Source organism: Acartia tonsa, chromosome 10 (genome assembly GCF_053477335.1).
Source record: "Acartia tonsa isolate MP-2025a chromosome 10, ASM5347733v1, whole genome shotgun sequence".
In the NCBI taxonomy this organism is placed as follows: Eukaryota; Metazoa; Arthropoda; class Copepoda; order Calanoida; family Acartiidae; genus Acartia; species Acartia tonsa.
Window position 1 is genome coordinate 26,274,945 of NC_137269.1, and position 25,031 is coordinate 26,299,975.

The 25,031-nt window shown below is 34.1% G+C and overlaps 2 protein-coding genes across 4 annotated transcripts; one reads left to right on the plus strand and one right to left on the minus strand.

The window, feature by feature from the left end:
- Nucleotides 1-8,451: 8,451 nt before the first annotated feature.
- Nucleotides 8,452-15,928, plus strand: Fdx2 (Adrenodoxin-like protein 2, mitochondrial Ferredoxin 2). 3 transcript variants are annotated; one of them, XR_013883071.1, is made up of 7 exons: nucleotides 8,452-8,541; nucleotides 9,045-9,089; nucleotides 9,866-9,947; nucleotides 12,036-12,155; nucleotides 12,736-12,831; nucleotides 13,440-14,874; nucleotides 15,076-15,928. XR_013883071.1 is itself a non-coding variant. In XM_080174105.1 (6 exons), exons 1-6 carry the CDS (start codon nucleotides 8,486-8,488, stop codon nucleotides 13,506-13,508), a joined length of 468 nt encoding a protein of 155 aa, XP_080030231.1. In that variant the 5' UTR covers nucleotides 8,452-8,485; the 3' UTR covers nucleotides 13,509-15,928. The 3 variants fall into 3 exon arrangements, 1 of the variants encoding a protein (XP_080030231.1); XR_013883072.1 differs by having other exon boundaries at nucleotides 15,099-15,928; XM_080174105.1 differs by having other exon boundaries at nucleotides 13,440-15,928.
- A 4,856-nt stretch (nucleotides 15,929-20,784) lies between these two features.
- Nucleotides 20,785-24,555, minus strand: LOC145329722 (uncharacterized). The gene is made up of 4 exons (XM_080174087.1): nucleotides 24,221-24,555; nucleotides 23,274-23,603; nucleotides 22,146-23,143; nucleotides 20,785-22,034 (listed from the first exon to the last, which is right to left on the minus strand). The coding sequence occupies exons 1-4, from the start codon at nucleotides 24,239-24,241 to the stop codon at nucleotides 21,365-21,367; spliced, it is 2,019 nt and encodes a 672-aa protein (XP_080030213.1). The 5' UTR covers nucleotides 24,242-24,555; the 3' UTR covers nucleotides 20,785-21,364.
- Between the last annotated feature and the right edge of the window lie 476 nt (nucleotides 24,556-25,031).

Sequence of the window (25,031 nt, forward strand, 5' to 3'; positions counted from 1 at the left end):
TGATATATTATCTATGATTTAGAGTATTGGGATGGTTTTAGGCTATTTTTCTTCCCTTCTATACCCCTTTGGAAAAAAAGAGCCCTTAGATGCTAGGGGCGAAGCCGCTAGTCTATAATATACAGTCGTGAGGCTTTTTTTTTGTCTGAAGTAAGCAACTTTCAGGGAAGCTTAATAAATTTTTATGGTGGTTTTAGGCTATTTTCCCACCTCCCCCCTCCCCCTTAGAGGCTAGGGCAACTAGTTTATTTAATAGGAAACAATAGATAAAATTTAAAGGATATATGACAATAGTAGATAAACTAAACTTTCTTCAATTTTGTAAACTGCCAAAGATAGAAGAAAATGGTTTTAAGAGGGTGGCGTCATACCAAAGTCGTTAAAATGTTACCTAACTGCTTTGTTCGACACAAAACATTAAAAAGTAAGTAGGGGGTATGTCTTAGCCCTCAAGACAGGCGCAACTCATTACCATGCACAGTTTGGACCTTCTGACAAAGATCGTGCAGTTAAAGCACTGGTTTTACTGCTATGTAATGTACCTTAGGTATGCGGTGAAAAGACCAAGTTTCTAGCGCGCCTCTGAGTTGATAAGTTGACTGTTCAGTCCAGATGCAACTCACCAATTATTATTATTAATAGCAAGTAAAAGAGGGGTCAACAGTAACACCCACCTCAAAGTTATAAAGATACTCTTAAATACAAGGGGGGGGGGGGGAAGTTTGTACAGTTATAGGAAATGAAAATTCAGTACCAAATTTTGCCCTGGCCGTTTGGGCTTGTTTTTATAGTTATCAACCTAATTCTTTTTGTAAGCTCTCTTACATGATTAGATCTACCTGTAAAATTTTGTAAATTGAATTTTGGGACTTTCCCTCTTGGGGCTAGTGGGGCAAAAGACCCCCCAAAACACTAAAATTTTAAGTTATGAGCTTATTTTTAAAGATATCGAGCTGATTTTTTAAATGGAACCTTTTATTACATAGATGAGTTGATTAGCCACCCCATATTTCATTTTTGCACTTTACTTCTAGGGGCTTTTGGAGTAAAACAACCCCCCCAAATACAAAATTTATAAGTTTTGAGCTAAGTTGACTGTTCAGTCCAGATGCAACTCACCAATTATTATTATTAATAGCAAGTAAAAGAGGGGTCAACAGTAACACCCACCTCAAAGTTATAAAGATACTCTTAAATACAAGGGGGGGGGAAGTTTGTACAGTTATAGGAAATGAAAATTCAGTACCAAATTTTGCCCTGGCCGTTTGGGCTTGTTTTTATAGTTATCAACCTAATTCTTTTTGTAAGCTCTCTTACATGATTAGATCTACCTGTAAAATTTTGTAAATTGAATTTTGGGACTTTCCCTCTTGGGGCTAGTGGGGCAAAAGACCCCCCAAAACACTAAAATTTTAAGTTATGAGCTTATTTTTAAAGATATCGAGCTGATTTTTTAAATGGAACCTTTTATTACATAGATGAGTTGATTAGCCACCCCATATTTCATTTTTGCACTTTACTTCTAGGGGCTTTTGGAGTAAAACAACCCCCCCAAATACAAAATTTATAAGTTTTGAGCTTACATGCCCCTAGAGGTAAGGTGCAAAAATGAAATATGGGATGGCTAATTAACTCATTTATGCAATAATAGCTTCCATTTAAAAAATCAGCTCGATATCTTTTAAAATAAGCTCATAACTTAAAATTTTAGTGTTTGGGGGGGTCTTTTAGACCACTAGCCCCTAGAAGGAAAGTCCCAAAATTCAATTTTCAAAGTTTTACAGGTAGATCCAATCATATAAAAGTGTTTACAAAAAGAATTAGGTTGATAACTATAAAAACAAGCCCAAACGGCCAGGCCAAAGTTTGAGACTGAATTTTCATTTCCTATAACTGTACAAACTTCCCCCCCCCCCCCTTAGTATTTTAACTGAATTATATGTCCTTTCAGTAACAATATTTAATTTAATATTTTAAAATTCAAATAGGTAGTAATGTTATTTAGTAGCTTTCCCTTCCTAAATATCATTCTGTCAATTTGCTTTTCTCAGATTCTATTAAAGATAGACGGCTGAATTTTTTCTTGAAGATACCTCTGACTAAAAATAGCATAGTATGAAACTCACAGTCCTACATAAGTCCGAGCTTCCATCCATAAAACTGTACAGAAATAAATATAAAGTATACGTGGATATTAGTACATGGGGGAAATTGTCAACTTAACTTGCTAACATAGAACTCATTTATTGGTCAGTTTGTTCGGTCAGTAGTATTTTAGCCACCTGCTTGTCTCACTTTATTAAGGAACAAGTAATTCTGGTATAACATCCTAGTAATAAATATATCTATTCTCCGGGTGTTGCCGTTAAAAATCTGTTAAAAAATACATTTTTTAGCTGTTGTGCCATGCCCTTAATTGTTCGTTTCACGTTTTACAAATTATTGCCAAAAAAATGCCCTAAAATAAATAAAATCCTGATGGTTGTTGTCAGCCGAAAAATGCGCATGAAAGCCAGGGCAGAGAAAGGCATTCTAAAATATGAAAACTTGTATTAAATGAAACCATTGAAACATGGATGACAACATCCATAAAAGCGAAGCGCTGAAAGGGAAGGACACACGGACATTAACACTTGTGTAGTGTCAGAACTGAATACCTAATCGGAATATAGATGAATAAGAGTCTAAACAAAATTGTGAGTAAATTTGTTGAAAAACTTCTTGATGCAGGATGATGTTTGTGACATACCTACATTTTTAGGACTTGATTATAGAGTTGCTTTTCTTATAATATTGTACTTTGTTGTCCCAGGAATCAGTATACCAAAAATCAGAAGTATCGGATAATTAGATAACATAAAAATTTGTTGTTAAAAAGTAAAAAATAAACACGTATAAAATGGACGTACGGACATTCTGGTAATGATTACAAAGTTGCTGCGCTTTCTAAATCGTATCTAACTTCTACAGGAATCACCATGCAAAGTTTGAAATCGATAGGACAGTTCTAACATGCCTGAATTAACAAAAAAGAGCTATCCGTTTTGGACGGACCTCCCCTAATTATAGAAAAGCTTCGCTTTTAAATATGTCTTTTTTTTAATTTATCTATGTGAGAATGTTATGTTATGTACTCTTATTTTTGAAGGGACGGGAGTGGTGGGTGGGGTAGGAGGAGGGTGTTATTTTTTACAATGTTTTACTACTTATTTTTCATAAAATATATGAATAGAAAATAGCAGAAAGAACCACGGCCAAACATTGACAAATATGGTAAAATCTCCCCCCTCCCCCTTTTAATATTTCCTGGACTTGTTTTAAAATCTACTATTTCTATTTTAAAAATGTTTGTTTGGTTCTATCTATCTATTTCAAGATAACAAACTATATTATACCTACTATGTCCATTTATTGTTGCAAATTTTAAAAATAGCAAAGAATAATAGGTACATTTTTTTATGAATTGTCATTTGATAAGGTAAAAATATGTTATTATAGTTTATTTAAAGATTTCTCCCTTTGGTAGCAAAGCTATTCTATAATTCCAATTATCCGTCTATTGTTTGCTTTTTTGAGAGGAAACGTGATTTTCTCGCCTTCTCTTTTTCATTGGGTCTCTTAGTTCTGCCCTGTTGTAAATCAATCTTTTAAAGGGAAACATTTTACATACCTGTTATAAAAGATAGACTGCTGAAATTTTGTGTGGAGATTCATATGATAACTAAGTATATACAATGCAACTCATTATACCCATATATATATTTGTAACTTTTTCCTTTATTAGCTTAGCTTAGCGCTACTTATTGCCATATTTTTTTTGCTTGAATGTGTAAATGGTAAGTAGCAAGGTATATGTTGTTATATAAGCGTACTGGCTAAAATACGAATATGAAGCCACCACGCAATATATTATCAATGTGGTTACAGGAGAATTTAATGAGATGTACTACATGTAGATGTACTGCAGGAAAAATCTTAATGTTTTTGTCCATGTATCTTTTTGTGTGTGTTAACAATGGAAACAGGATATATTGACAGGGGAAAATTTGTTTTAGATTTAGCTTGCTAATATGGACCTCATTTATTGGTCATTTCGTTAAGGTTTTTTTTTAATGCAACCATCTCTTAATCAATGAGTAAATGGTACTTAGAATTCGTAGTTCGATCTGAAATTTTTGCATTAACACCCCCCCCCCCTTAAGTAGAAGGGGATGGGGTAAAGAGGGTGGATTGGGGGTATCGTTATTTTAGCCAGCTGCTAAAATATATGTATGTAAAGTATATGAAAATCTGGTGCAATATCCAACGTATAAATTTTTTTTGGTATGTTGCGTTAAACTAGGCTGGTAAAGTAAGTAGGTACAACTTTTATGACAGGTTAGGTTAGGTCATATTTGGTGCCTTGTAGCCCTGCAGGCCCAGGGTTAATCATTGGAAGAAGAAAAAAGAAATTAAAAAATCGACAAAAGTTACATTAATATCGACTTTTCTTAACAAATAAACTTACACCAAATTTGAGCATTTGACTTTTTTGCTACTTATTTTCCTTGTTCGTTCATATACAACCTTGTTTATTAGGCTATCGCACAGTTTTGTATATTCTTGTTGTAATAATCTATGAACTTTTGTACATGGCACGTTAAAATGATTAGTACGAAACCTAGTTTCTAAAGGAATAAGCTTATACCATTGTGGCTTCGAAACCGATTAATATCCGCTGGATTAGAACCAGTTCTCAGCCAAATTAAAAAAATAACGTATAGCATCGTATTACAGACAATTTTCTACGAATATTAATTTAAAAATCTTAAGATTAATACCAGTTTGTTAGTCCAGGCCTTCGTCCCCTTTTGAATAAGTATAATAAGGATTTCTAAAGAATAATTTCGAAATAAAGTTATAAATTGAATCTTAAAGCAAAAAATTGCCCAAAACTATAGTATAAATAAAAAAAAAATTTGACCATTTTTAATTATTTAACATTTACTTTTCATCGACAACTATACAAATATTTGTGGATGAGTCCTATCCAAAATGTTTATGTTCAAAAACATACTTAACTTTATCCCTTTTTAAAAGCGAAGCTTTTCTATAATTAGGGTCGGTCCGTCCGTCCGTACGTCCGTAATGGACAGCTTTTTTCGTTAATTTATGCATGTTAGAATTGTCCTATCGATTTCAAATTTTGCATGGTGATTCCTTTAATAATTAGGTACGATTTAGAAAGAGTAGCAACTCTATAATCATCACCAAAATGTCCGTACGTCCATTTTAAACATGTTGATTTTTACTTTTTTAACAACTAATTTTTATGTGATCTAATCATCGGATTGATCTGATTTATTGTATATTGATTCCTGGGACAACAAAGTATAATGTAATCAGCGAAGCAACTCTATAATCAAGTCCTAAAAATGTTAGTATGTCCATAAACATTATCCTGAATCAAGCAGTTTTTCAACAAATTTACTTACAATTTTGCTTTAATTTTATACATTTATATTATGATTATTCAGTTCTGACACTGTACAAGTGTTAATGTCCGTTTGTCCTACCGATTCAGTGCTTCGCTTTTATGGATGTTGTCATCCTTGTTTCTATGTTAATTTACAGTACTTACAGTATTATTTCTTGCTTAATATCAAACTGCAAATAAACAGTTAAAATTTAGCTAATTTTTCCTCGTTATTCTTCATGATTTAGTACTAAACTAATAGAAGCCGAGAAAACTACATTTTTCCCATAGCGGACGGACGGAAGGATGGACATCATGAATTATAGAGTAGATTTGCTCCTAAAAGACAAAAATAAAGATAATAGAATTATCAAAATTATCATTAGAGAAAATATTTCAAAACTTTTTTGTTGGTAAGCATTCACATATATGAAAGAATTAACTAGTACACACGCATCATTAACTTATCTCTCCAAGTTTTTTACATAATTTCTTAAACTGGGACAACTTTACAGGTCTTATCAATTTTTTTTCCTCAAGTCATTTCTTTTGGTGATACAGAATATCAATATTTTTCTCTGGTACCATCACCAAAAATGCCTGTTGAGCACTTATGCCCCCTTTTATGGCCCCTTTACTTTTAAAGAAAGATATTGAACATAGGGAGAGAGGTTCTCCACGCCTAACATCTGCGGTAGGTTATAACCTTACGGGGCTACTCAGTAGAAAATATAACCAAACCTTACTTAGAGCACTAATACCTTTTTTTTATTTTTGAAGATAATGGGGGGGGGTCGGCTCTTTATGTTTAACCTCTGCAAGGGGGTTATATCCCTGTTATAATCCAGAGTTCCCAACCTAACCTAACCTAACCTGACCTAAAGTAATAACAAACGAAGCACTAGCCCTTTCCATATTTTCAATCTTTAATAAATCTTATTCATTGGTTGATAAATGTTAAATAACTTTTATTTAATCTTGATTGGCTAATAAAAACTTGCCAAGACCAAACTTTTTCACCAATATTGTTTTTCTACATAAAGGGTGATTTTGTTTATCATAGATACTCCCCTACAGCCTCTTGCTTTTGGTTTAAGGTGGGTGCCAAACCATTTTCATGGGTCCAAGTTTCTAATATTTTAAAGGACCTCTTACCTTGATGTTTTGCAACAAAAAGTTCAGTGTTTAGATTGCTTAAAACACTTGGGTTTCTGTCTTCACCCCTTCTCAATCCACCCCTAACATCAGCAACTTTTTTGGTTATCGTATGACTGATAAAGTCTTAATGAAGAGTGTTTAGACAAAACAACAAATATTAAACCTATCATATTACAGCAAAACTATGATATTTATATATAGATCAGAGGTGGATTCTTAAAAAAATTTGCCCCATTAATCGCTTAGTGGGGCAAAATTGTTTTCGTGAAAAATCCACGAAAATCACATTAAAAATCTACAAAAATTAAACAAAATGATAGAAGGGTTATGAACATAAGATTTTATTTATTTTTGTAGATTTTTTATTTGCTTTTGGAGGATTTTTCACAAAAACAATTTTACCCCACTAAGCGATTAGTGGGGCAAATTTTTTAAAGAATCCCACTCATAATATGTTAAGGAACTTTGTAAAGCATTTGTATAGGTAGATTCATTGTATATTCATTCTTTTTATTAAACCAAATTAAGTGGATATTTTTAGATGAGAAGCTTTTATAATTTTCTAGTCGGTCAGTCCGAAACAGATAGACAAGAGGAAAAATCAGAGTTATTTGTATAAGAACATACGGGCAATTTCTAGTTATAGAATAATTTTGCTATTAGTTTCTTCCTTCATTAATAAAAATGAAAGATAAAAAGATTAATTGCGTTTTTTTAAATCTGATACATTAAATGCGCACTGTTAATGATAACAAAATTCCAACCCTGGGGATGGATGTACTTGGATCTGGGAGGGAGGGGACATTCTACTTTAAACTCTTCAGGTACCCAAAGTTTATAAGCACGCTTTTTTTTCATTGGCGTAAAAACTTCAGAGACTTCTTAAAAATCTTAATTGATTGGTACAAACTAACAGTAGCAGTGTCCACTCATAATTCAATCTACAGACGGGGAAATTTTGTTTATCATAATTGGTTTAGAACATAAAATTATCTTCTATTGTCCCATTATACCTTAGGATTCCTGGTGTACTTGGTCTTGGATAGATACAAATTGACAGGGCTCGGCTGCAGCGTGCCAGCTGTGAAAAGCCTCAAACCCGCTTCGATACTTTGAAAACAAATTTCTATAGAGGGATTATTGAGATTGGGTCAGGTTTAGAATTTCAGCTGATTTTCATTATTGTATACGGTTGATTTCCCAGATACTTCCAGGTGGCTAACGCGCGGCTGCCGAGCCCTGATAAGTGATTCATCCTAATGGTTGGTTATTAAGTTAAAATAGAATGTGTTGCCGAGAACTTCTATTTTAAGCAAAATCTAAATGTCAACCAAAATGATTTTTTGTGACTTTTTACATCTTGTGTGTATTTTTCATGAATTTTTAAATGCGTTTTTTGGTGCTTAAAACATTGTTGAAACCTGCAAAACAATGGAAATACATAGATTTTTTACATCATGTATTTTCTCAAATAGGCCGCTCATGATTACATGATTTTAAATGAAAATAAATACAGAGAAGTAATTTCTCCTATGAAAATTAAATATTATTTAATTGCTTAATTGAAAATTCTATTGAAGTGCATGGTTATACGGTCAAGCGTCCTTCAGATAAGCAACCCTTTGATTGCACGACCTTAGTCTGAAAGTCCAAACTATACATAGTAATAATTTGGGACTAATTGGGCCCACCTTACACCTAAACTGTTTATGTCGCGCACCTGATATTATATACCAGTAGTAACTCCTTTAGTTATAGCGCGGTGTTGGGCTAAGGTACGAAAAAATCACAGCTTCTCGACAACGAGCGGACGCGCTACATGTAATATTTGTCTATCATTATGTTTTTATTTCAGAAAAAAAATATAAAAAAATGTTTCGAGTTGCTGTAACTTCTTTATTGAGACAAAATACCAAGAACATCACTTCAGGAAATATTACATAGTTTTCAAGAGGAGGGGGGGGGGGGGGGGGAGGGGTAATGCAAACATCTCGTAATCAGTGCACAAATGGCACTTGGAATCTGAATTTCATTATGAAACTTTGCATGAGTAATACCAATCATTAATAGTTCTTTATAAAAAGTTGGAAAAGTAACGGCTGGCGGCTTAGCTCTTCAGCCGTTTTTGGCTTTATCCGGAGCTTTAATCCATCATTAATTACGTAGGAATCAACTTTTTAAAGTATATATTTGCTTTAAATAATGCTAAATGATACCAATACCCATTTTCTAGAACCAGCCGCTTACGGCTGGGAGCGGCCTTATAACGTTATTTCTGTTGTTGGCTAAAAAAAAGCTTTGTCTTATCCCCTCTTTGTGCAAGACGTTAGATTTTACATCATAATTATTGTTCTCCTTAAAATGTTTCGATAATCAAAAATAACTTTTTTAGAACTAAATAAAACATAATTTTATGTAATATTTGTTTATTAGTTGTTGACAGAATACCACTAAGACCCAGTCAGATCTCACAAAGGTAAATATATTTCTCTTGGTCGATGCAATTGCTCTAAAATTAATGCCCTATCTTGAAATATAGTACTCTGTTAGAATTTGAACCATTCTATAATTGATTTTTTGGGGGAAAGTGGGGTACTCGACGATATTTTAAAAAGTAACTTTAGGCCTACAAAAGTTCAATCCCAAGAAGGTTTGCTTTATGTATCTTAGTGACTTCTTAGTGAGATTCCAGATGGGGGGGTCGGCGATATTCTAAAAAATAACTTAAGCCCTTTAGAACTTAAATCTGATAGAAGCACAATTTAGCTCTGAGGGTTACCCCCACACACACTGCCCCCCCCCCCCCCTCCACACACACCCAAACACCTTAATTACCTACACAATACCCTTTAAAGCCATTCTTTAATTTTAATGATTTTTTTGTTTAAAAGCGAACATTTTATTTTTGCCGTTGAGTGTCAAAATATACCAGTTTCTTTTCTTAAAACATTCGTTCAAGTGAAAAAAAGTGATAGGTATTGTGCCAAAAAGCATTTACATAGTTGCAAAAAAATGCTCTTCATCAAACATTTCGTTTCCTTCATAAGAATTTAAAGTTTAAAATTTCTTCTAATGAATTAAAATAAAAAAATAAACGTTGTGCTTCCATTTTTAAAACTAGCACAAATACCTGTAATCAGCAAAACCTTTTTTTAAATCAGCAAAAGTACGCGTATGAGAATCTTAGCCATTCAATTGCATTTCATAAATACAGTTTTAATGTCATATATGCAAAATATATTAAATATTTAGGAGTTTTGTAAGCAGTAGACTGTTATACAACGATTTATCCGTAACATACGTGCTTGGTAATGGAGAGTCTCACACAGTTAAGGTAATAATTCTCTGCTGCTTTGGTAGCTACTAAATAATTTAAATGTTAATTATCGCATCGTACAGTGTGTTTTTTTTATGAGAACTTTTTTGAAAGCAATTTTACCCCACTAATAGTTATCAGAATTTAATGACTAATGGCTTATTTTCTTCGTTTTTTAAGGCAATTAATAGAACACCAAAAAAATATTTCAGTTTTTATCTAAAAAGTACAGTAAAATCTAAAATTCAAAACTTAGGTGTCAACGTCTAAAAATGGTTTTAGCGCATTTTCTTATGCTCAAATATTCTACCTTTTGGAAGAATGGCTGCAAAACGCTTCAAAGTTAAAATATAGATCTAAAAATTAATACAGATACTATTGGGAACATGTACTAGAACATATCAAAGTTTGAAGGTCATATCTCAACCAGGGAGGGAGTACTGGCCCCCCAAAGTCGACTACAGAAAATCCAATTTTTTTTCTTGCAAAGGGTAGAAGATTTAGGCATAAGAAAAATGCGCTAAAATCTTTTTTAGATGTTGACACCTAATTTTTGAATTTTAGATTTTACTGTACTTTTTAGATAAAAACTGAAATATTTTTTGGTGTTTTATTAATTGCCTTAAAAAACGAAGAAAATAAGCCATTAATCAATAAATTCTGATAACTATAAGTGGGGTAAAATTGCTTTCAAAAAAGTTCTCATAAAAAAAAACACACTGTATTATAGACAGATTTCCACGGATATTTAAAATTTTAAATTTTTATTTCATTTGATTGACCTCAGGCTCTCCCTTAATCCCCATTGTCATTAGTTTTGCAAATTGTAAATGACAGCTATCAAAACTGAACATATTAAATAAAGGGCCCAGGGATCTAAAGGAACAAGACAAGGGCCGATAAATTAATGTATAAAATTGTACATCCCCATGATGTTACACAAAATTACCCCTTCTGTAGATTACAATTTAAACGTTTGGACACTCAAATTAATGAAGTAACCAATCAAAATTCAATAAAAAGTCCCCAAAGTTGTTTATCCAACTAATAAGAAAAATTTATCATTAAACATTGGGACTAGTTAATTAAACAGCTTATTGTCCCTTCCCTCCCTATATCAAAACTGAACACATCAGATAAAGGGCCACAACACTCAAGTTTAAACAACCCACATCTTGTTTCTTTATTTGCAATTAAAAGCTATTTGTTTGATGTTTTAATAATAACTAGCGGCTACGCCCCTAGAGGCCTCTAGTGGCACCTAAAATTTTTTTTTTATATTTAAAATATGTCTATGTTGCGTTTGACGTTTATGTTTGCGTTTTTTGTGATTTCTTTTGGGGGGGGGGGTGGTGGTTCTATACCCTCCCCCAAAATAGTTAAAACCTTCCCGGGACCTATGAGAATATACCCTGTTAAGAAGAACCCGATCGGTTCAGCGGTTAGCGAGATCCTTCGGTACAAACAAACACACAGACATCCTGTTACTTTAGTATAAGGATAAAAAGCTATCTGTTTGATGTTTATATAATAATGAAAATAACCAGGGATCTTAGGGATAAGACAATTGAAAATAAATTGAAAAAAATTAAATCTCCTATATATTTTATGGGGAAATAGTTTGAACACTGCTAGTTTGTTCAAACCAATAAAGATTTAATAAAATTACCCAAATTTATTAAACCTACTAATCGGAGAACATAGTTATGATGTATCCTATTATATTAAGTAGTAAGCGTTTTTTGTCTGTCCCGAAGGATCTCGCTAACCGCTGAATCGATATTGTTCTCCTTTACAGTGAAGCTTCTTATAGGTCCTAGGAAGGTTTTAAACTATTTTTGGGGAGGGTGTCTTCAACCCCCTCCTCCCAAAATATATTTTTTTTACTCTTGAAACTCAAATTTAAATTAGGATGGAGTCGACTTTTCCCCCTCCCACCTTAAGTGCCCTCTAGAGGCTTCTAGGGGCGTAACCGCAAGTTTATATAATAGTGATAAGGTTTATTTCTTTTTAATATCGGATTATTTTAGTGAAATTAACTTTCATGCCTTTTTCTTTTCTTTTTATATTGAATTTTTTTGTCTAAATTTGCTATCTCAAATTTAGTGTAAAGAAGGAGAGAACCTGTTAGACGTAGCTATCAACAATGACCTGGATATCGACGGCTACGGAGCCTGTGAGGGAACCCTGGCGTGCTCCACCTGTCATCTTATTTTTAAACCAGAGGTACGTAAATCTCTTTTTTATGTCTACATTTAAAGGAATGGCCCACTGGTTTATGTTTAAAGGTATAAGTATGTACATACTGTAGTTCTTTCTCAGAAAGTAACTGTTGAAATAACTTTCAGGGGTGTATATTTTCAAATTTGACCCGGCTGAGGGGGGGGGGAGGGGTAAAAAAATATATGTTGGGGGGAAAAAAATGTAAAAATTAAGAGAACTGAAAGCATTTTTTTTCCATTTTTCTCACCTTTTTGGTGAAAAAAAACTAAAAGAATATGTGGGAGGGGGATAATATGAATAAAATAAAGAGTTTTGAAAAAAAATTTCTATTTTATTTTCTTCCTTGCTGGAAAAACTAGGAGGGGGAAAAAAAAAATTTGCAGCAGGGGAAAAAATTTTCTTGTGCAGAATATACACCCCTGTAGCCCTTTATAGCCTAACCTGACCTAAAGTAATAAACTAAGAAATAAAAAAAATAAAAATTCCCCTACCTACCCACCTTATTTCTAATTTATTTTTAAAATAATGGATGGCTTTGAGTGATTTACAAGGTACTTTGTGTTAAAGGTCCTAATATTTTAAGGAATTTGCTAAAATCGAAGACATAGCAACTGACGAAGAATTGGATATGCTTGACTTGGCTTTTGGACTCACTGACACTTCAAGATTAGGCTGTCAGGTATTATAGTTTTATTTTATCTGTATTGCAGTGTGCTGCTCTTTTTCTTTAGAGTGAGGGGATAGCTTGAATTTTCTTATCTGATGTTTGATATAGAATAATGTGAAAACTTTGAAGAAACGGCAGCAAAACAGTCGAAAACTACCATAATTATTGGCAATGATTACCAGTGGTGTTTGGCGGTTTCTTCTATGCATAAGCATCTACCATGCAAAGTCTCGTATTTTAGCTTTTGTTCCTATTTTACAATTTTCAAAAATCTTTTCTCCTACCACCATAGCTTGTTTAGCTTATTTTTAATGTGTTTCTTTTGAACATAATTGTTATTGACAGCGTTGCGGAGCCGTTTGATTCTGATGCGGCTCCGGCTCCGACCTAAAATCAATAAAAACATATTTTTTGGCAAGTCAAATTTTTACTTTTGAAGGTTTATATGTACTTTAAAATATCCATTTTTACACGGAGCACTAGAAAGATAAGCACTAATATTATTGGATGATTTTTTCTCTCAATGTGTTTGAAAAAATTGGAAAACCTCGAAAAACATTCAAAAAATATATTGAAAACCTAATCTTCGTGGGAATCGCTAAAAAATGAAAATATTTCAGGTTTGCATGACAAAAGCGCTGGACAAAGTAGTTGTAAAAGTTCCCGAGGGTGTCAATGATCAAAGATAAATATGACTCTGATACAATCAACAAATAATATTACAATTATCACTGTTTCAACATATTATCATATAATATGAAATTATATGATAAAAATTTTATGATATATTCTTTTTCGATAAAGTTCACCGTTTTAACATAATGCTTAATCATTTTTTTTCATGTAAAATCGGCGGTATCATGACATGCGGTTGTACTCTATCTAAAGACATCTAAGCTTTTTTTGAGGGGGGAGTAAAATGAGGGATGTAATTTATTAAATTTTAAAAAATTGAGGGGAGTAAAATTATTGAATTGAGGGGGTAAACATCCCTTTACCACACCCCTCCCTTGGACGTCTATGATTGCACTGCTAACAATCTAAACCTTACCATACTTTTATTTACCAATTTATTAGAAAAGGAATATATGATGCAAAATTTTGTCTTAACATGATACGATAAGTTTAGTTATTATACGCAACGTATTATAGACAGTTTTCGCGGATAGTTAAATGAAAAATTTTAAGATAGATATCAGTTTTTTTAGCCGCTAGAGGAGCCTAAGTCCGGGCTAATAAAACTGTTGTTAATTTTTATGTTTTTTTTTCATTTTACTTTTCGTAGAAAATTGACTTTAATATGCTGCCATAAATTATTTTTCAGTATGGCGGATAACTGGTTCTAATCCAGCGGATATTAATCGGTTTCCAGGCCATACTGTAATTCATATTCATGTTTGTATTTACTCAATTGAAGTATAATAAAACTAATATTTTTAAGGACTGATAATTTACAGATAGACATGTTTTAGTCATATTGTAACAATTTTAAAGTTTTTTTGGCATAAGAAATAAGAATTTTAAGAAATTAAGATTCCTTTTTTTCAAAAATAAGAATAAAACTAAATGTATTGTTAAGAATGATTTTTTCATAGAATTTTTACAATACGATTATTAACGATGATATTTTTTTCTAAATGTGTCAGTTATACAATGCAAATTTAATTTTACAGTATGGCTTAGATTCATATTAATTTCCACTGGATCAAAACTGGTTCCGAGCCATACTGTAAAATCATGTTTCGTATCGTTTATGGACAATTGTCCACGACAAAGAACATTGTAGTGTTTTAGTCTTTTTTTTGTTGGCCAAGGCCTTAGGAGCCAACAAAAAGGAAGTAAGCCTATAATTTGTATAATTTGTTCGCAGATAATTGTCCATAAAACTATACAATAAATATATTATGTAAAATATTTAGTAAAATTATTATTGTATAGCCTTCACATGACAAGTTGTCAAGTTTTGTCGAGTCCAGACCCGAGATCCCATGATATGATGAGATTATTTTTAACTTTAACAAATATTCCAATCCTATATTGAATGAAAAAAATCGGGTACAGTCACTTTCGTGGAAACACCTCTTAAGGGGCGTTCTGTCGTATTTTAACATTTCTAAACCCCTGCGGAAGGCTCCAACCCTGCGGGTCCAATTGTGTAACCCGGCCCTGTAGGCAATCACCTAACCTAAAATAACCCCTTCAAAAGCTATTATAAAAATACGACAATTCGCCCCTTAAGAGGCGTTGCCACGAAAGGGACTATACCCGAAATAAATAAGAAAATTTGTATAATTTTATCTACTTATAAACTATGGGAGTTGAAGATAGGGACATAATTACACATCTAGTATAATCCTGAAAGTGTCATAGGGATGGAATATAACTATTTCTCGTATTCATTCGAATCCGGTAGATAGGAACCGGTTCTCATCCAAACGAAAAAACTATGTCTAGCATCGTATTATATCCAGCTTTCTACGAATATAAAAATGTACAATCATAAGATTAAAACCAGTTTTTTTAGCCGGTGCCTTCGGCACCACGGGGCTAAAAAAACTAGTTTTAATCTTATAATTGTACATTCTATATCCGCGGAAAGCCGTTTATAATACGATGCGAGAAATAACTATTCCTTTTCATCTAAAATTTCTTGTAAACACCAATTCTTTACACCTCTGTATTTGTTTTATAATGTAATAGTCATTTATCGTATTATAGACAGTTTTCCGCGGATATTTTAAAGAAAATTATAAGATTAAAACCAGTTTTATTAGCCTCGAAGGGGCCAAAGTCCTGCTAACCAAACTGGTATTGATCTTATAATTTTTTATTTTAATATTCGTGTGCAAAATTATCTTTAAATACGATGGTATACATAATTTTTCAGTGTGGCTGAAAACCGGTTCTAATCTAGCGGTTTGGAAACCATGCTGAAAAAATATTACAGGTGCTACCAACTAGTTACAAAATAGCTTGGAAGTTAAAATTTTATTGTTTATTAAACTGCATCGAATTTGTTATTTGAATATGTTATAAAATAAAATAGTCTAATTATAAAGTAATTGTAACTATATTTTTCTATGAAATATATATACATTTAATAGTCAAATTTAATCTTTTGTCTTGAATAGCGAAGCTTTTCTACATATAAGTAGGGTTATTGATGCGTTAATACAGTCGAAAATCATTCATTATCCCATTTAGTTCTCGTGTGGTTCGTCCTACACAGTGCGTTCGAAGGTGCTTTGACTTTTGTGTCAGAACCTAAATTGGGACATAGTGCATTTCATTACCCTATGTTAGGTAACTTTATTTCACTTTTTAATAAAATCTAAAATGCAGCCGTTTTTGAGAAAATTAGATATAAAAATTTCAAGTTCAATTTTCATCCGCTAGGAGTTACCGCAGAATCATGACAAGAAAAGCAAACTTGTTCATAATTTTAAATAAATAATATTTGCTTTTCTTGTCATGATTATGCGTTAACTCCTAGGGGATGAAAATTGAACTTGAAACTTTCAAATCTAACTTTCTCAAAAACGGCTGCATTTTAGATTTTATTGAAAAGTGAAATTATGTTACCTAACCTAGGGTAATGAAATGCACTCAGGGCGACCACTGCATACTATATATACTATTTATACTATATAGGATGAATTTGGATACTATATCATACTATATGACAAAAATTTACTATATATACTATATAATATTACCTTTATTTGACCAAAATTTACTATATATACTATATGATATTAAATTTAAATAACAAAAAACGAATATTGTCAGTTTTGAGACAACGCCTCTGAAGGAGCGTTTTGTCTTATTTTCACAGTAGGTTTTCTTTTATTTCTAGCCCCTGCGGGGGGCTTTATCTCTGAGGGGCAATCATTAACCTTTGACTTACCTAACCTAACCTAAAATAACCTATCAAAAGATACTGTGATATGACAAAAATGCATAAAGCTCTACAGTAATTGAGAAAATCCTGAAAATATATTATTGTTTGCGATGATGTTTTAAATATCAGTTATTTTTCATAGAATTAACTTAACTGGGAAGGGAAGAGTTTAGCCACTTTCGCTTACTCCATGATTATTAAGCTATGTATTCATGTGAGACTATAGGTAAGTTGGGATAAAAGTTTACTTTTGGGTATTAGTTCACTTTTATTTATTCATTTTTTGGATAGGTTTCCAGGTTCATGTGCTGCAGGCTGGAAGGTGGTTTCTGGACAGGTAAAAAAATTAAAAATTTAGTTTGAAGATTTAGAGATCAACTTATATTAAACAAAATATGCATCTTTTAGGATGTTATTAACATCTGATGAAAAAATGAAAATTAGCCTCCAGGTTCACTCTGGACAGGTAAAAAATAAAAATTTTTATTTTAAGAGTTAGAGGTCTTCTTTTAAAACAGAATATGTATTTTTTGATCTTATTAACATATCTGAAGAAAATATATAAATCGGCCTCCAAGTTCAGGTCTTGCAGGCCTCCAGGTCCACTCTGGATAATATTAACATATTATTATACATTAACATTATATTTTACCTGTCCAGAGTCCATCTGATGCTTATGTTTGTTTAATAAACCAACCTTTAACTCCTTAAAGGGGGGGGGGGGGTTTAATGCAACCATCTCGTAATCAGTGAGCAAATGGCACTTAGAATTCGAATTTCCATCTATAATTTTGCATGAGTAATCCTTGGTAGGTCTATTTTCCCTAAATCGAACAAAAAGTTGGAAAAGTAACGGCTAACGGCTGGCGGCTCAGCTATTTTGCCATTTTTTTGATATTTATACTGCAAATTAGTCACGAAACCTCTCTCAACATAATACTCTTTTCTACTCCAAAACGCTATCAAACGGTTCTAGACGGTAGCTGTTGGTACTAGAAGTTTTAAAATTGGTTATTGCTATCATTTAACATGAATTAAACCAAAAATATGTTTTAAAAAGTCGATTCCTACGTAATTGATGATGGATTTACCCTGAAAATAGGCAAAAAACGGCTGAACGGCTGAACGGCTGAGCCGCTAGCCGTTACTTTTCCAACTTTTTGTTCGATTTAGGGAAAATAGACCTACCAAGGATTACTCATGCAAAAGTTCAGATCGAAATTCGAATTCTAAGTGTCATTTGCTCACTGATTACGAGATGGTTGCATTAAAAACCCCCCCCTTTAAAATTTTAATGTTATACCTGTCCTGAGTCCACCTGGAGGCCTGAAGCACCTAAACCTGAAGGCTAATTTTTTTTTTCCTTAAAATATATAAATAACATCCAAATATAAGCTCATTTTGTTTAACAAATATTCCATTAACTGTTCAAATCAGAAGTTTGATTTTTACCTTCCCAGAGTCCACCTGAGGGTCTCCAGCACCTGAACCTGGAGGCTAAATGTCATTTTTTCTTCAAATATGTAAAAAAAATATCCAAAAAGATGCATACTTTGTTTTATACGTTGACCTCTAACTCTTCAAACAAGAAATTTGAATTTTACCTGTCCAGATCGAGTGGACCCGGAGGCTTGCAGAACCAGATCTTGGAGGTCGATTTAATTTTTTCTTCAGTTATGTAAATAACATCCAAAAAGATGCATTTTCTGTTTTATAATTTGACCTCTAACTATTCTAATAAGAAATTTGAATTCTTCACCTGTCCAGAGTGAACCTGGAGGCCTGCAGGACCAAAAATTGGAGTCTGATTTTAATTTTTTTCTTCAGATATGTTAATAACATAAAGATACATATTTTTTTAATAAGTTGATCTCTAACTCTTCAAACAGAAATTTAAATTTTTTTTACTTGTCCAGAAACCACCTTTCAGCTAGCCTGCAGCACCTGAACCTGGAGACCTATCCAAAAAATGATTAAATATACATGAAGTTCTACCCAAAAGTAAACTTTTATCCCTAATGACCTATAGACTCAGATTAATACCTAGCCTAATAATCAAAAAGTAAGCGAAAGTGGCAAAACTCCCCCCCCCCCCTCCCCCCTTATATGTGAAATTACTTTGTTACCAGCTTTGCCTTGAGTTATTATTGATGATTTATATACTATGTATTACTAAATAAAACAAAGTCCGATACTATATCATACTATATGAGTAAGAAAAAATATACTATATATACTATATAGATTTAAAAAATATACTATAAAAATACTATATTTATTTGGTTTTGGAGTGGTCGCCCTGACTATGTCTAAATTTAGGTTCCGACAAAGAAGTCAAAGCACCTTTATACGCATTGTGTCTAAGAGGTCTCCTCTTTAATTTACTTTTTTGGTGCAATTTTTGAAGGAGTATTTTTTTCTCGTGAGGGGATATCGACTTCCTCCCCCCTTTGGTTAGGAGCTTTAACCTACCCTGGACTGGACCTTTACTAAACTTACCTTAAAATTGCAAAACAGTTTGCTTAGCAATTTACAAGGTTTATACACACTCCTTATTACTTTGTAGTATACTAGCGGCTTTTAAGGGAGGCGTTAAGTCCCAAAACTAATTATTTAAATTTTAAAAAAAATTTATTTTGGGGGGAAGGGAGCTCCCCCCAACCACATTTTTTTATTTTAAATGAGAAAAAAATTTGGGGGGGGGAATAAGTTTGTTCTAGGGGCGATTTCTCTCGGGAGGGTGGTGGTACCCTCCCCCAAAATAGTTATTTTCGTTCTACTTTGTATTCTAGATAATTTATTGATTTTAACAGTTTTATTTTAATCAGAAAAAATACTTTAATTAACACCTTAATGAAATAAAAGAATTTCTATTGCTTGTAAATAAGTAGTAAACCTCTTTATTAAAGGATTTACGTGGATATATTGACAGGGGAACATTTGTAGTCAATTAAGCTTGCTAATATGGACCTTATTTATTGTTTAGTTAGTTCATTCAGTAGGAGGTTATGGGGGAAGGGAAAGGGTGTATTGTTATTTTAGCCAGCTACGAGCATAACTTTATTAGAGTACATGAACACCTGGTGCAACGTCCAAATAATAATATATCTATTAGAATGACCATTCAACTGCCAGATAATGTAAGATATGCTGTAGTTTTAAAAAAATTATTAGTGACAATGTTTCGATAAAGCTGGTTTGTACAACCCAATCAGGAATTAATATAAGAATTAATTACCTATGCAAAATCTTTAAAAATCAGTCATTTGATGGCTTTTCCATCAATAAGTTTGATCACTATCAAGTCTACCCGACAAAATATTTTTTTTGTAATTTTTTTAAGTTGACTAGCTTGACACATTCGACTGAAAGGATTTTTGGCTCAATTTATATGGATAAGCTATAAAGTTGATCAAATAAAAATCAGCTTTTATTATATACATGGGTTTTGAACAAGAAAAAAGTAATAAAATACTCTGCTAGGTTTTGTGAAGGAAAAAATATTATAACCAAATAATATCTAATTTTTTAAAAATTGCATATATCACAAAAAGACGATTTTCAAGTCTTGATATTTTCAAAACTACGTGGTAGAAAATTGAAATTCTTTCAAATATATGCCATGTAAATTTAGATTAACCAATTAACCAGGAAAAAATATGCGGTTCACTAAATTAAGTTCAAATGCATTTCGTAAAACTACCCCTTTACAAGATATGAAGGGATAAGACAATTGCCGATTAATTGATGTATATCCCCAATGATGATACACAAAACTACCCCCTTTGTAGATTACAATTAGTAGTTTTAGCGTTTAGACACTCAATTTGATGAAGCAACCAATCCAAATTCAATAATAGTCACCAAGAAATAAGAAAATGTTATTATAGACTCTGCAAGTTGAGGCACTAAAAAAAGCCACAATAGCAAAAAGTTGAGAAATCCAAGTTAAACGTCAATTTTCTTTCAGCTTACAAGATGACTGACGCCCTAGAGGCGGGTGTGTGTGTGGGGGGGGGGGGGGAGACATTTTTAGGTTATGTAAATCAAAGTGAAAACATATTTTTTCGTTTTAAGATTTATTATTTATATTTCGTTAAATATAACAATACAATGTGTTGTGCAATTTTAATATGCAATTACTATGTTTCTGTACAAAGCAGTCAGTTTTTCTTAGCATTTACCCATACAAAAATATATAAAAAAAAACTATGGATTAAAAGACTAAAAAAGAATGAATTTTCCCAGATTGAGGAGTTTCTAAGTTGTTAGGAAAGATGGTGGTGCGGCCCTTTTTTCCGACGGGGAAAATTTTGTTTTGATGACTGATGTACAAATTATGTCCAGGAGCTTTGACAAGAATTTTGGTTCAGCATGAATACTATTAGCAGGAGCCACAACATATCTAGGTCAAGCTGTGCGGGGATATAGGATACCATATATATATATGTAATAAATTATTCTAGCCGCAATTAGAGAGTAGTGAGGGGAATGTTTTGACTCTAGGTGTGCTGTGATTCGAGCATATAAGAGTCAGCTAAATTTTCATCTAGTTGACGAATTTGATATTATATATATAAAAAAATAATGTGCTTTAACAAAATTAAAGCACAGAAACTCGTATCTAGTTACATTAATAATTGTTTAGAGGTCCAGAGAAGCCATGTAGGCCTTGGCGGACAGGCCGCAAGGGCTGCTGGGGTCAAAGTTGGGGGTGGCGGCAACAGCATCGAGGAAAGCAACACCGGCAATCTCGTTGGCCTTGGCCTCGGTCTCGCCGTCCAAATAGGCATCAAAGTAGGCCTCGGCAGAGGTCAGGCAAACTGGATCGGGCTTTTCAAGATCGGTGAGGATGGCCTCGTCCATGAAAGCCAACATGGCAGCGGCGTTGGGAGGGCTGGGCTTGTTCCTGATGTTCTCAGCATATACCTTGGTGGACCTCAGGCAGGGAGAATCGGCGGGAACCTTGGCTCCTCGCTTGTACTGTCTGATGAAAGCTCTGGCGGCCTCGAAGTTGGAGGTAAGCTCGTCCTTGCCGGCCTTGTAGGCGTTGAAGAAAGCCAGGGAAGCGTCAGCACAGGCGGGGTCGTACACACGCTTGTTGCCCTGCTTGATCATAGCGTCCATGAACTCAATCATAGCCTCGGCGTTGGGGCTGCTGGGCTTGCTGGGCAGGTATTTAAAGTAGGCCTTGGTGGCGGCAACGCAGGGAGAATCGGCGGGGATGGAGTCACCGGCAGAGAAAGCACGGAAGAATTCCTCGGCGGCGGCAAGGTTGGAGTCAGTCTCATCAGCTCCACTCTCATAAGCATTGCTGCAAAAGATAAGAAATTTCATTTCTAATTGGAACAAAGATAAAAGTTTTTATGCTAATAAAAAGTTTTTTTTAATGTTTATAAATGTTAATGCTAAAAAAGATACTTACAAGTAAGCCTCAGTGGAAGCAGCACACACTGGGTCAGCCTCTCTCTTGCCCTGTCCAATCATCTTGTCCATGAAAGCCTCCATGGCGGCCTTGTTGGGTGGGCTGGGAGGGTTGGGGATGTTGGCATAGTAAGCACGGGTTGCGGCGGCGCAGGGAGAATCGGCGGGGATCTTTTCACCACTGCGGGCAAATTCTCTGAGGAAAAGCTTGGCGGCGTTGCGGTTAGAGGTGAGCTCATCGTTGCCCTGGGCGTAGGAGTCGAAGAAAGCCTCAGTTGATCTCCAGCAGACTGGGTCATACTCGAAGCTGAATCCAGAGAAGGCTTTGTCGAGGAAAGCAAGCATAGCAGCGGCGTTGGGAGGAGAGGGCTTCTTCTCAAGCTTCTCGTAGAAGGCTCTGGTGGCGGCGGCACAGGCGGGATCTCTCAACTCCTTTCCTTGGGCAGCAAGGGACTGGATGGCCTTGGCAAAGCTCTTGGCGGCCAACAGGTTAGCCTGGGTGTGGGAAGCTCCGTTGATGACAGCGTTAACATAATCTCTACCAGAGACAGCGCATGGGTTGCCCTCCTTGGTTCCGGGCCAGTTCTCCATGAAAGCAACAGCGGAATAGTAGACAGGATCCTTGCCCTCGGCCTCAGCTTTTCTCCAGGCAATGTCAGAAGCTTCGCAAGCGCTTCCGGGATCAACGCGCATGCCACTGTTGAAGTCATCAATGTAGATCTTGGTAGCGGCACTGTTGGCCTCGTCAACACTTCCTCCCTGAGAGATGACCTCCAGGTACACCTGGGTGGATCTGCCGCAGATATCGTCGGCGCCAAGGCTCTTCATGTAGGCGAGGGCAGCGGCAGCATTGGGTGAAGACTGGTCACGGGCGGCGTTGATAGCACTAGTGATGGCAATGGGGAAACGGAATGCCTTGGCGGCGTAGAAAGCAGAGTCAACCTTTCTGCCATTGAACTTGCCGTCATTGGCAGGTTCCAAGGAGGCAATTTCGGGCTTCTAATAAGAAAAAAAGAAAATTATTGTTTGTATTACTATTACTACTGCTGCTGTACTTTTATTTAGATTATAAAGATTGGTTTGCTTTTTAAAAAAATTGAATGAAGAAGATAGTTCAAACTAATTTTACCTGAGCGACACGAGTTGATTTATCCTGGTTGGGGTTGAAAGCAGCGTTGAATCTTACAGTAGCTTCGGGTTTGTCAAATTGGGACACAGTTCTTGGCTTATTCAATGATCTGTCAAGGTCATCAATGTCTTGCTTAGCCGGTCGTCTAATTAAGGGTTCAGAGAATGATGGGCTGGCAGCAACAGGAGCGGGTGCAGCGGCGGGAGCGGCGCCTCTGGCGGGAACAAACTCAACTTGGCCAGTCTTGGGGTTGAACTGCTGGGTGGGGAAGGCGAAATCAAAGAATTGAGGTGCAGCTGTTACATAGGTAACTGCGGCTAGGGTCAGCCCCTAGAAAAAACATTAAGTATTAAATATTGAATTTTAAAAAAAATAGGGCAATTATTGTCATAAAACACACATTAGTAATTGAAATAATTAGCAACCAAAATTAAATTTAAAAAAAACAGTTTAGTTAAAGACAGTAATTATACTGAAATTAATTAATAAGTAGTGCTTTTGGAAATATTAGGAAAAGTATTACTCGGATTTGAATTAAGAGAAAATTAGGATTTATAATATGATTCAAGAAAAAATGTCAAATAATTCATTTACGACAAAAAAACATGATTGAGATTTAGAAGATAAATAAACATTTGAAGAACTATTAAAGAGTAAGATAAGGTTACTTTTTTGAAGGATTTTCAAATGAGGGTAATTTTAGAATTGAAGTACAAAAATAATTTTCTAACTATTGTAGTAAAAGTTTATTTTAGTGGTGATCTATGTTTTTTGAGAAGTTTGAAAATGAGCTTTGCTTTTTAAAAAAACACTATGTCATAATAATTACAAAAATAAATTTGAATCTTACAAAAATCTTATAAAAGGTATTAAAATTATTTTTATTTTAAGATTATAATTGTGTTAGCTTATGAAATAAAATAAAATTAATATGAAAATAAACTTACCAGTGTAAGCATTGGTTTCATATTGACTGATTATTTGTTATATTACAATGTGTTATACTGATCCAATGGTTTGTAAGACTATACTCAAAACTTTGACGCACACACATTTTATAAGAAAATCTGTGGATATATTTTAGAATACGCGAGGCGCTTTCTTTTAGCTTACACTATAGTATATCATCCGGGGGCAGAACTAATATTGGTTCCATGCTACCAGCTTTCTTTAAAATCAATGGTTTATACCTAAATTGTACATAAATTTAAAAAAATTGTACTACATAATCTATTCATGAATATAGTACATGTACTCTCATCCTTTACATTATATAAAGTTTTATTATGAACACAGACTTTTTTGATTCTAGAATATATCCCTCAACATTATGTAAGATTATATTATTACGAGTGGAGATGCCGGCATGGCGTAAAAAGTTACATAAATAATACTTTCTTGGGCATGGCAACATTTCAGGAATTGCCCCGAGCGCGGTGAATCGCGCGATCTTTCCAACGCGCGATTCGTAGGCCTGTGGGCGCACGACACAACGACGCAGAGAAATCTAGCGCACATTATGGGTGCTCAATGGCTTCCACCCACAATAAAAGACATTTTCTTTCAATTGACAAAACAAATGAAACGCTTAAACTGAATCCTATTGACAAATACTTTCACTGATATTATTTTGGGCTCTCACACAAAGTACCCTTGTGAACACTGACCCCCTCCCCTTTATCCTTAATTTGAAAGAAAATAAAAAAAGGGAGAGGGGTTAGTTTATCGTGTCTTTGTTTTTTACTTTTAGTTTAGTTT

What these genes read in the sequence shown, in the direction of transcription:
- LOC145329722 (XM_080174087.1), bottom strand. Translation starts at nt 24,241, where the DNA reads ATGAAACCAATGCTTACACTG. An exon ending in TGAAACCAATGCTTACACTG is followed by an intron (nt 23,604 to 24,220) that starts GTAAGTTTATTT and finishes TGTTTTTTCTAG; the next exon opens with GGGCTGACCCTAGCCGCAGT. An exon ending in AATCAACTCGTGTCGCTCAG is followed by an intron (nt 23,144 to 23,273) that starts GTAAAATTAGTT and finishes TTTTCTTATTAG; the next exon opens with AAGCCCGAAATTGCCTCCTT.
- Fdx2 (XM_080174105.1), top strand. Translation starts at nt 8,486, where the DNA reads ATGTTTCGAGTTGCTGTAACTTCTTTATTGAGACAAAATACCAAGAAC. An exon ending in GAGAGTCTCACACAGTTAAG is followed by an intron (nt 9,948 to 12,035) that starts GTAATAATTCTC and finishes TCTCAAATTTAG; the next exon opens with TGTAAAGAAGGAGAGAACCT. An exon ending in ATCTTATTTTTAAACCAGAG is followed by an intron (nt 12,156 to 12,735) that starts GTACGTAAATCT and finishes TAATATTTTAAG; the next exon opens with GAATTTGCTAAAATCGAAGA.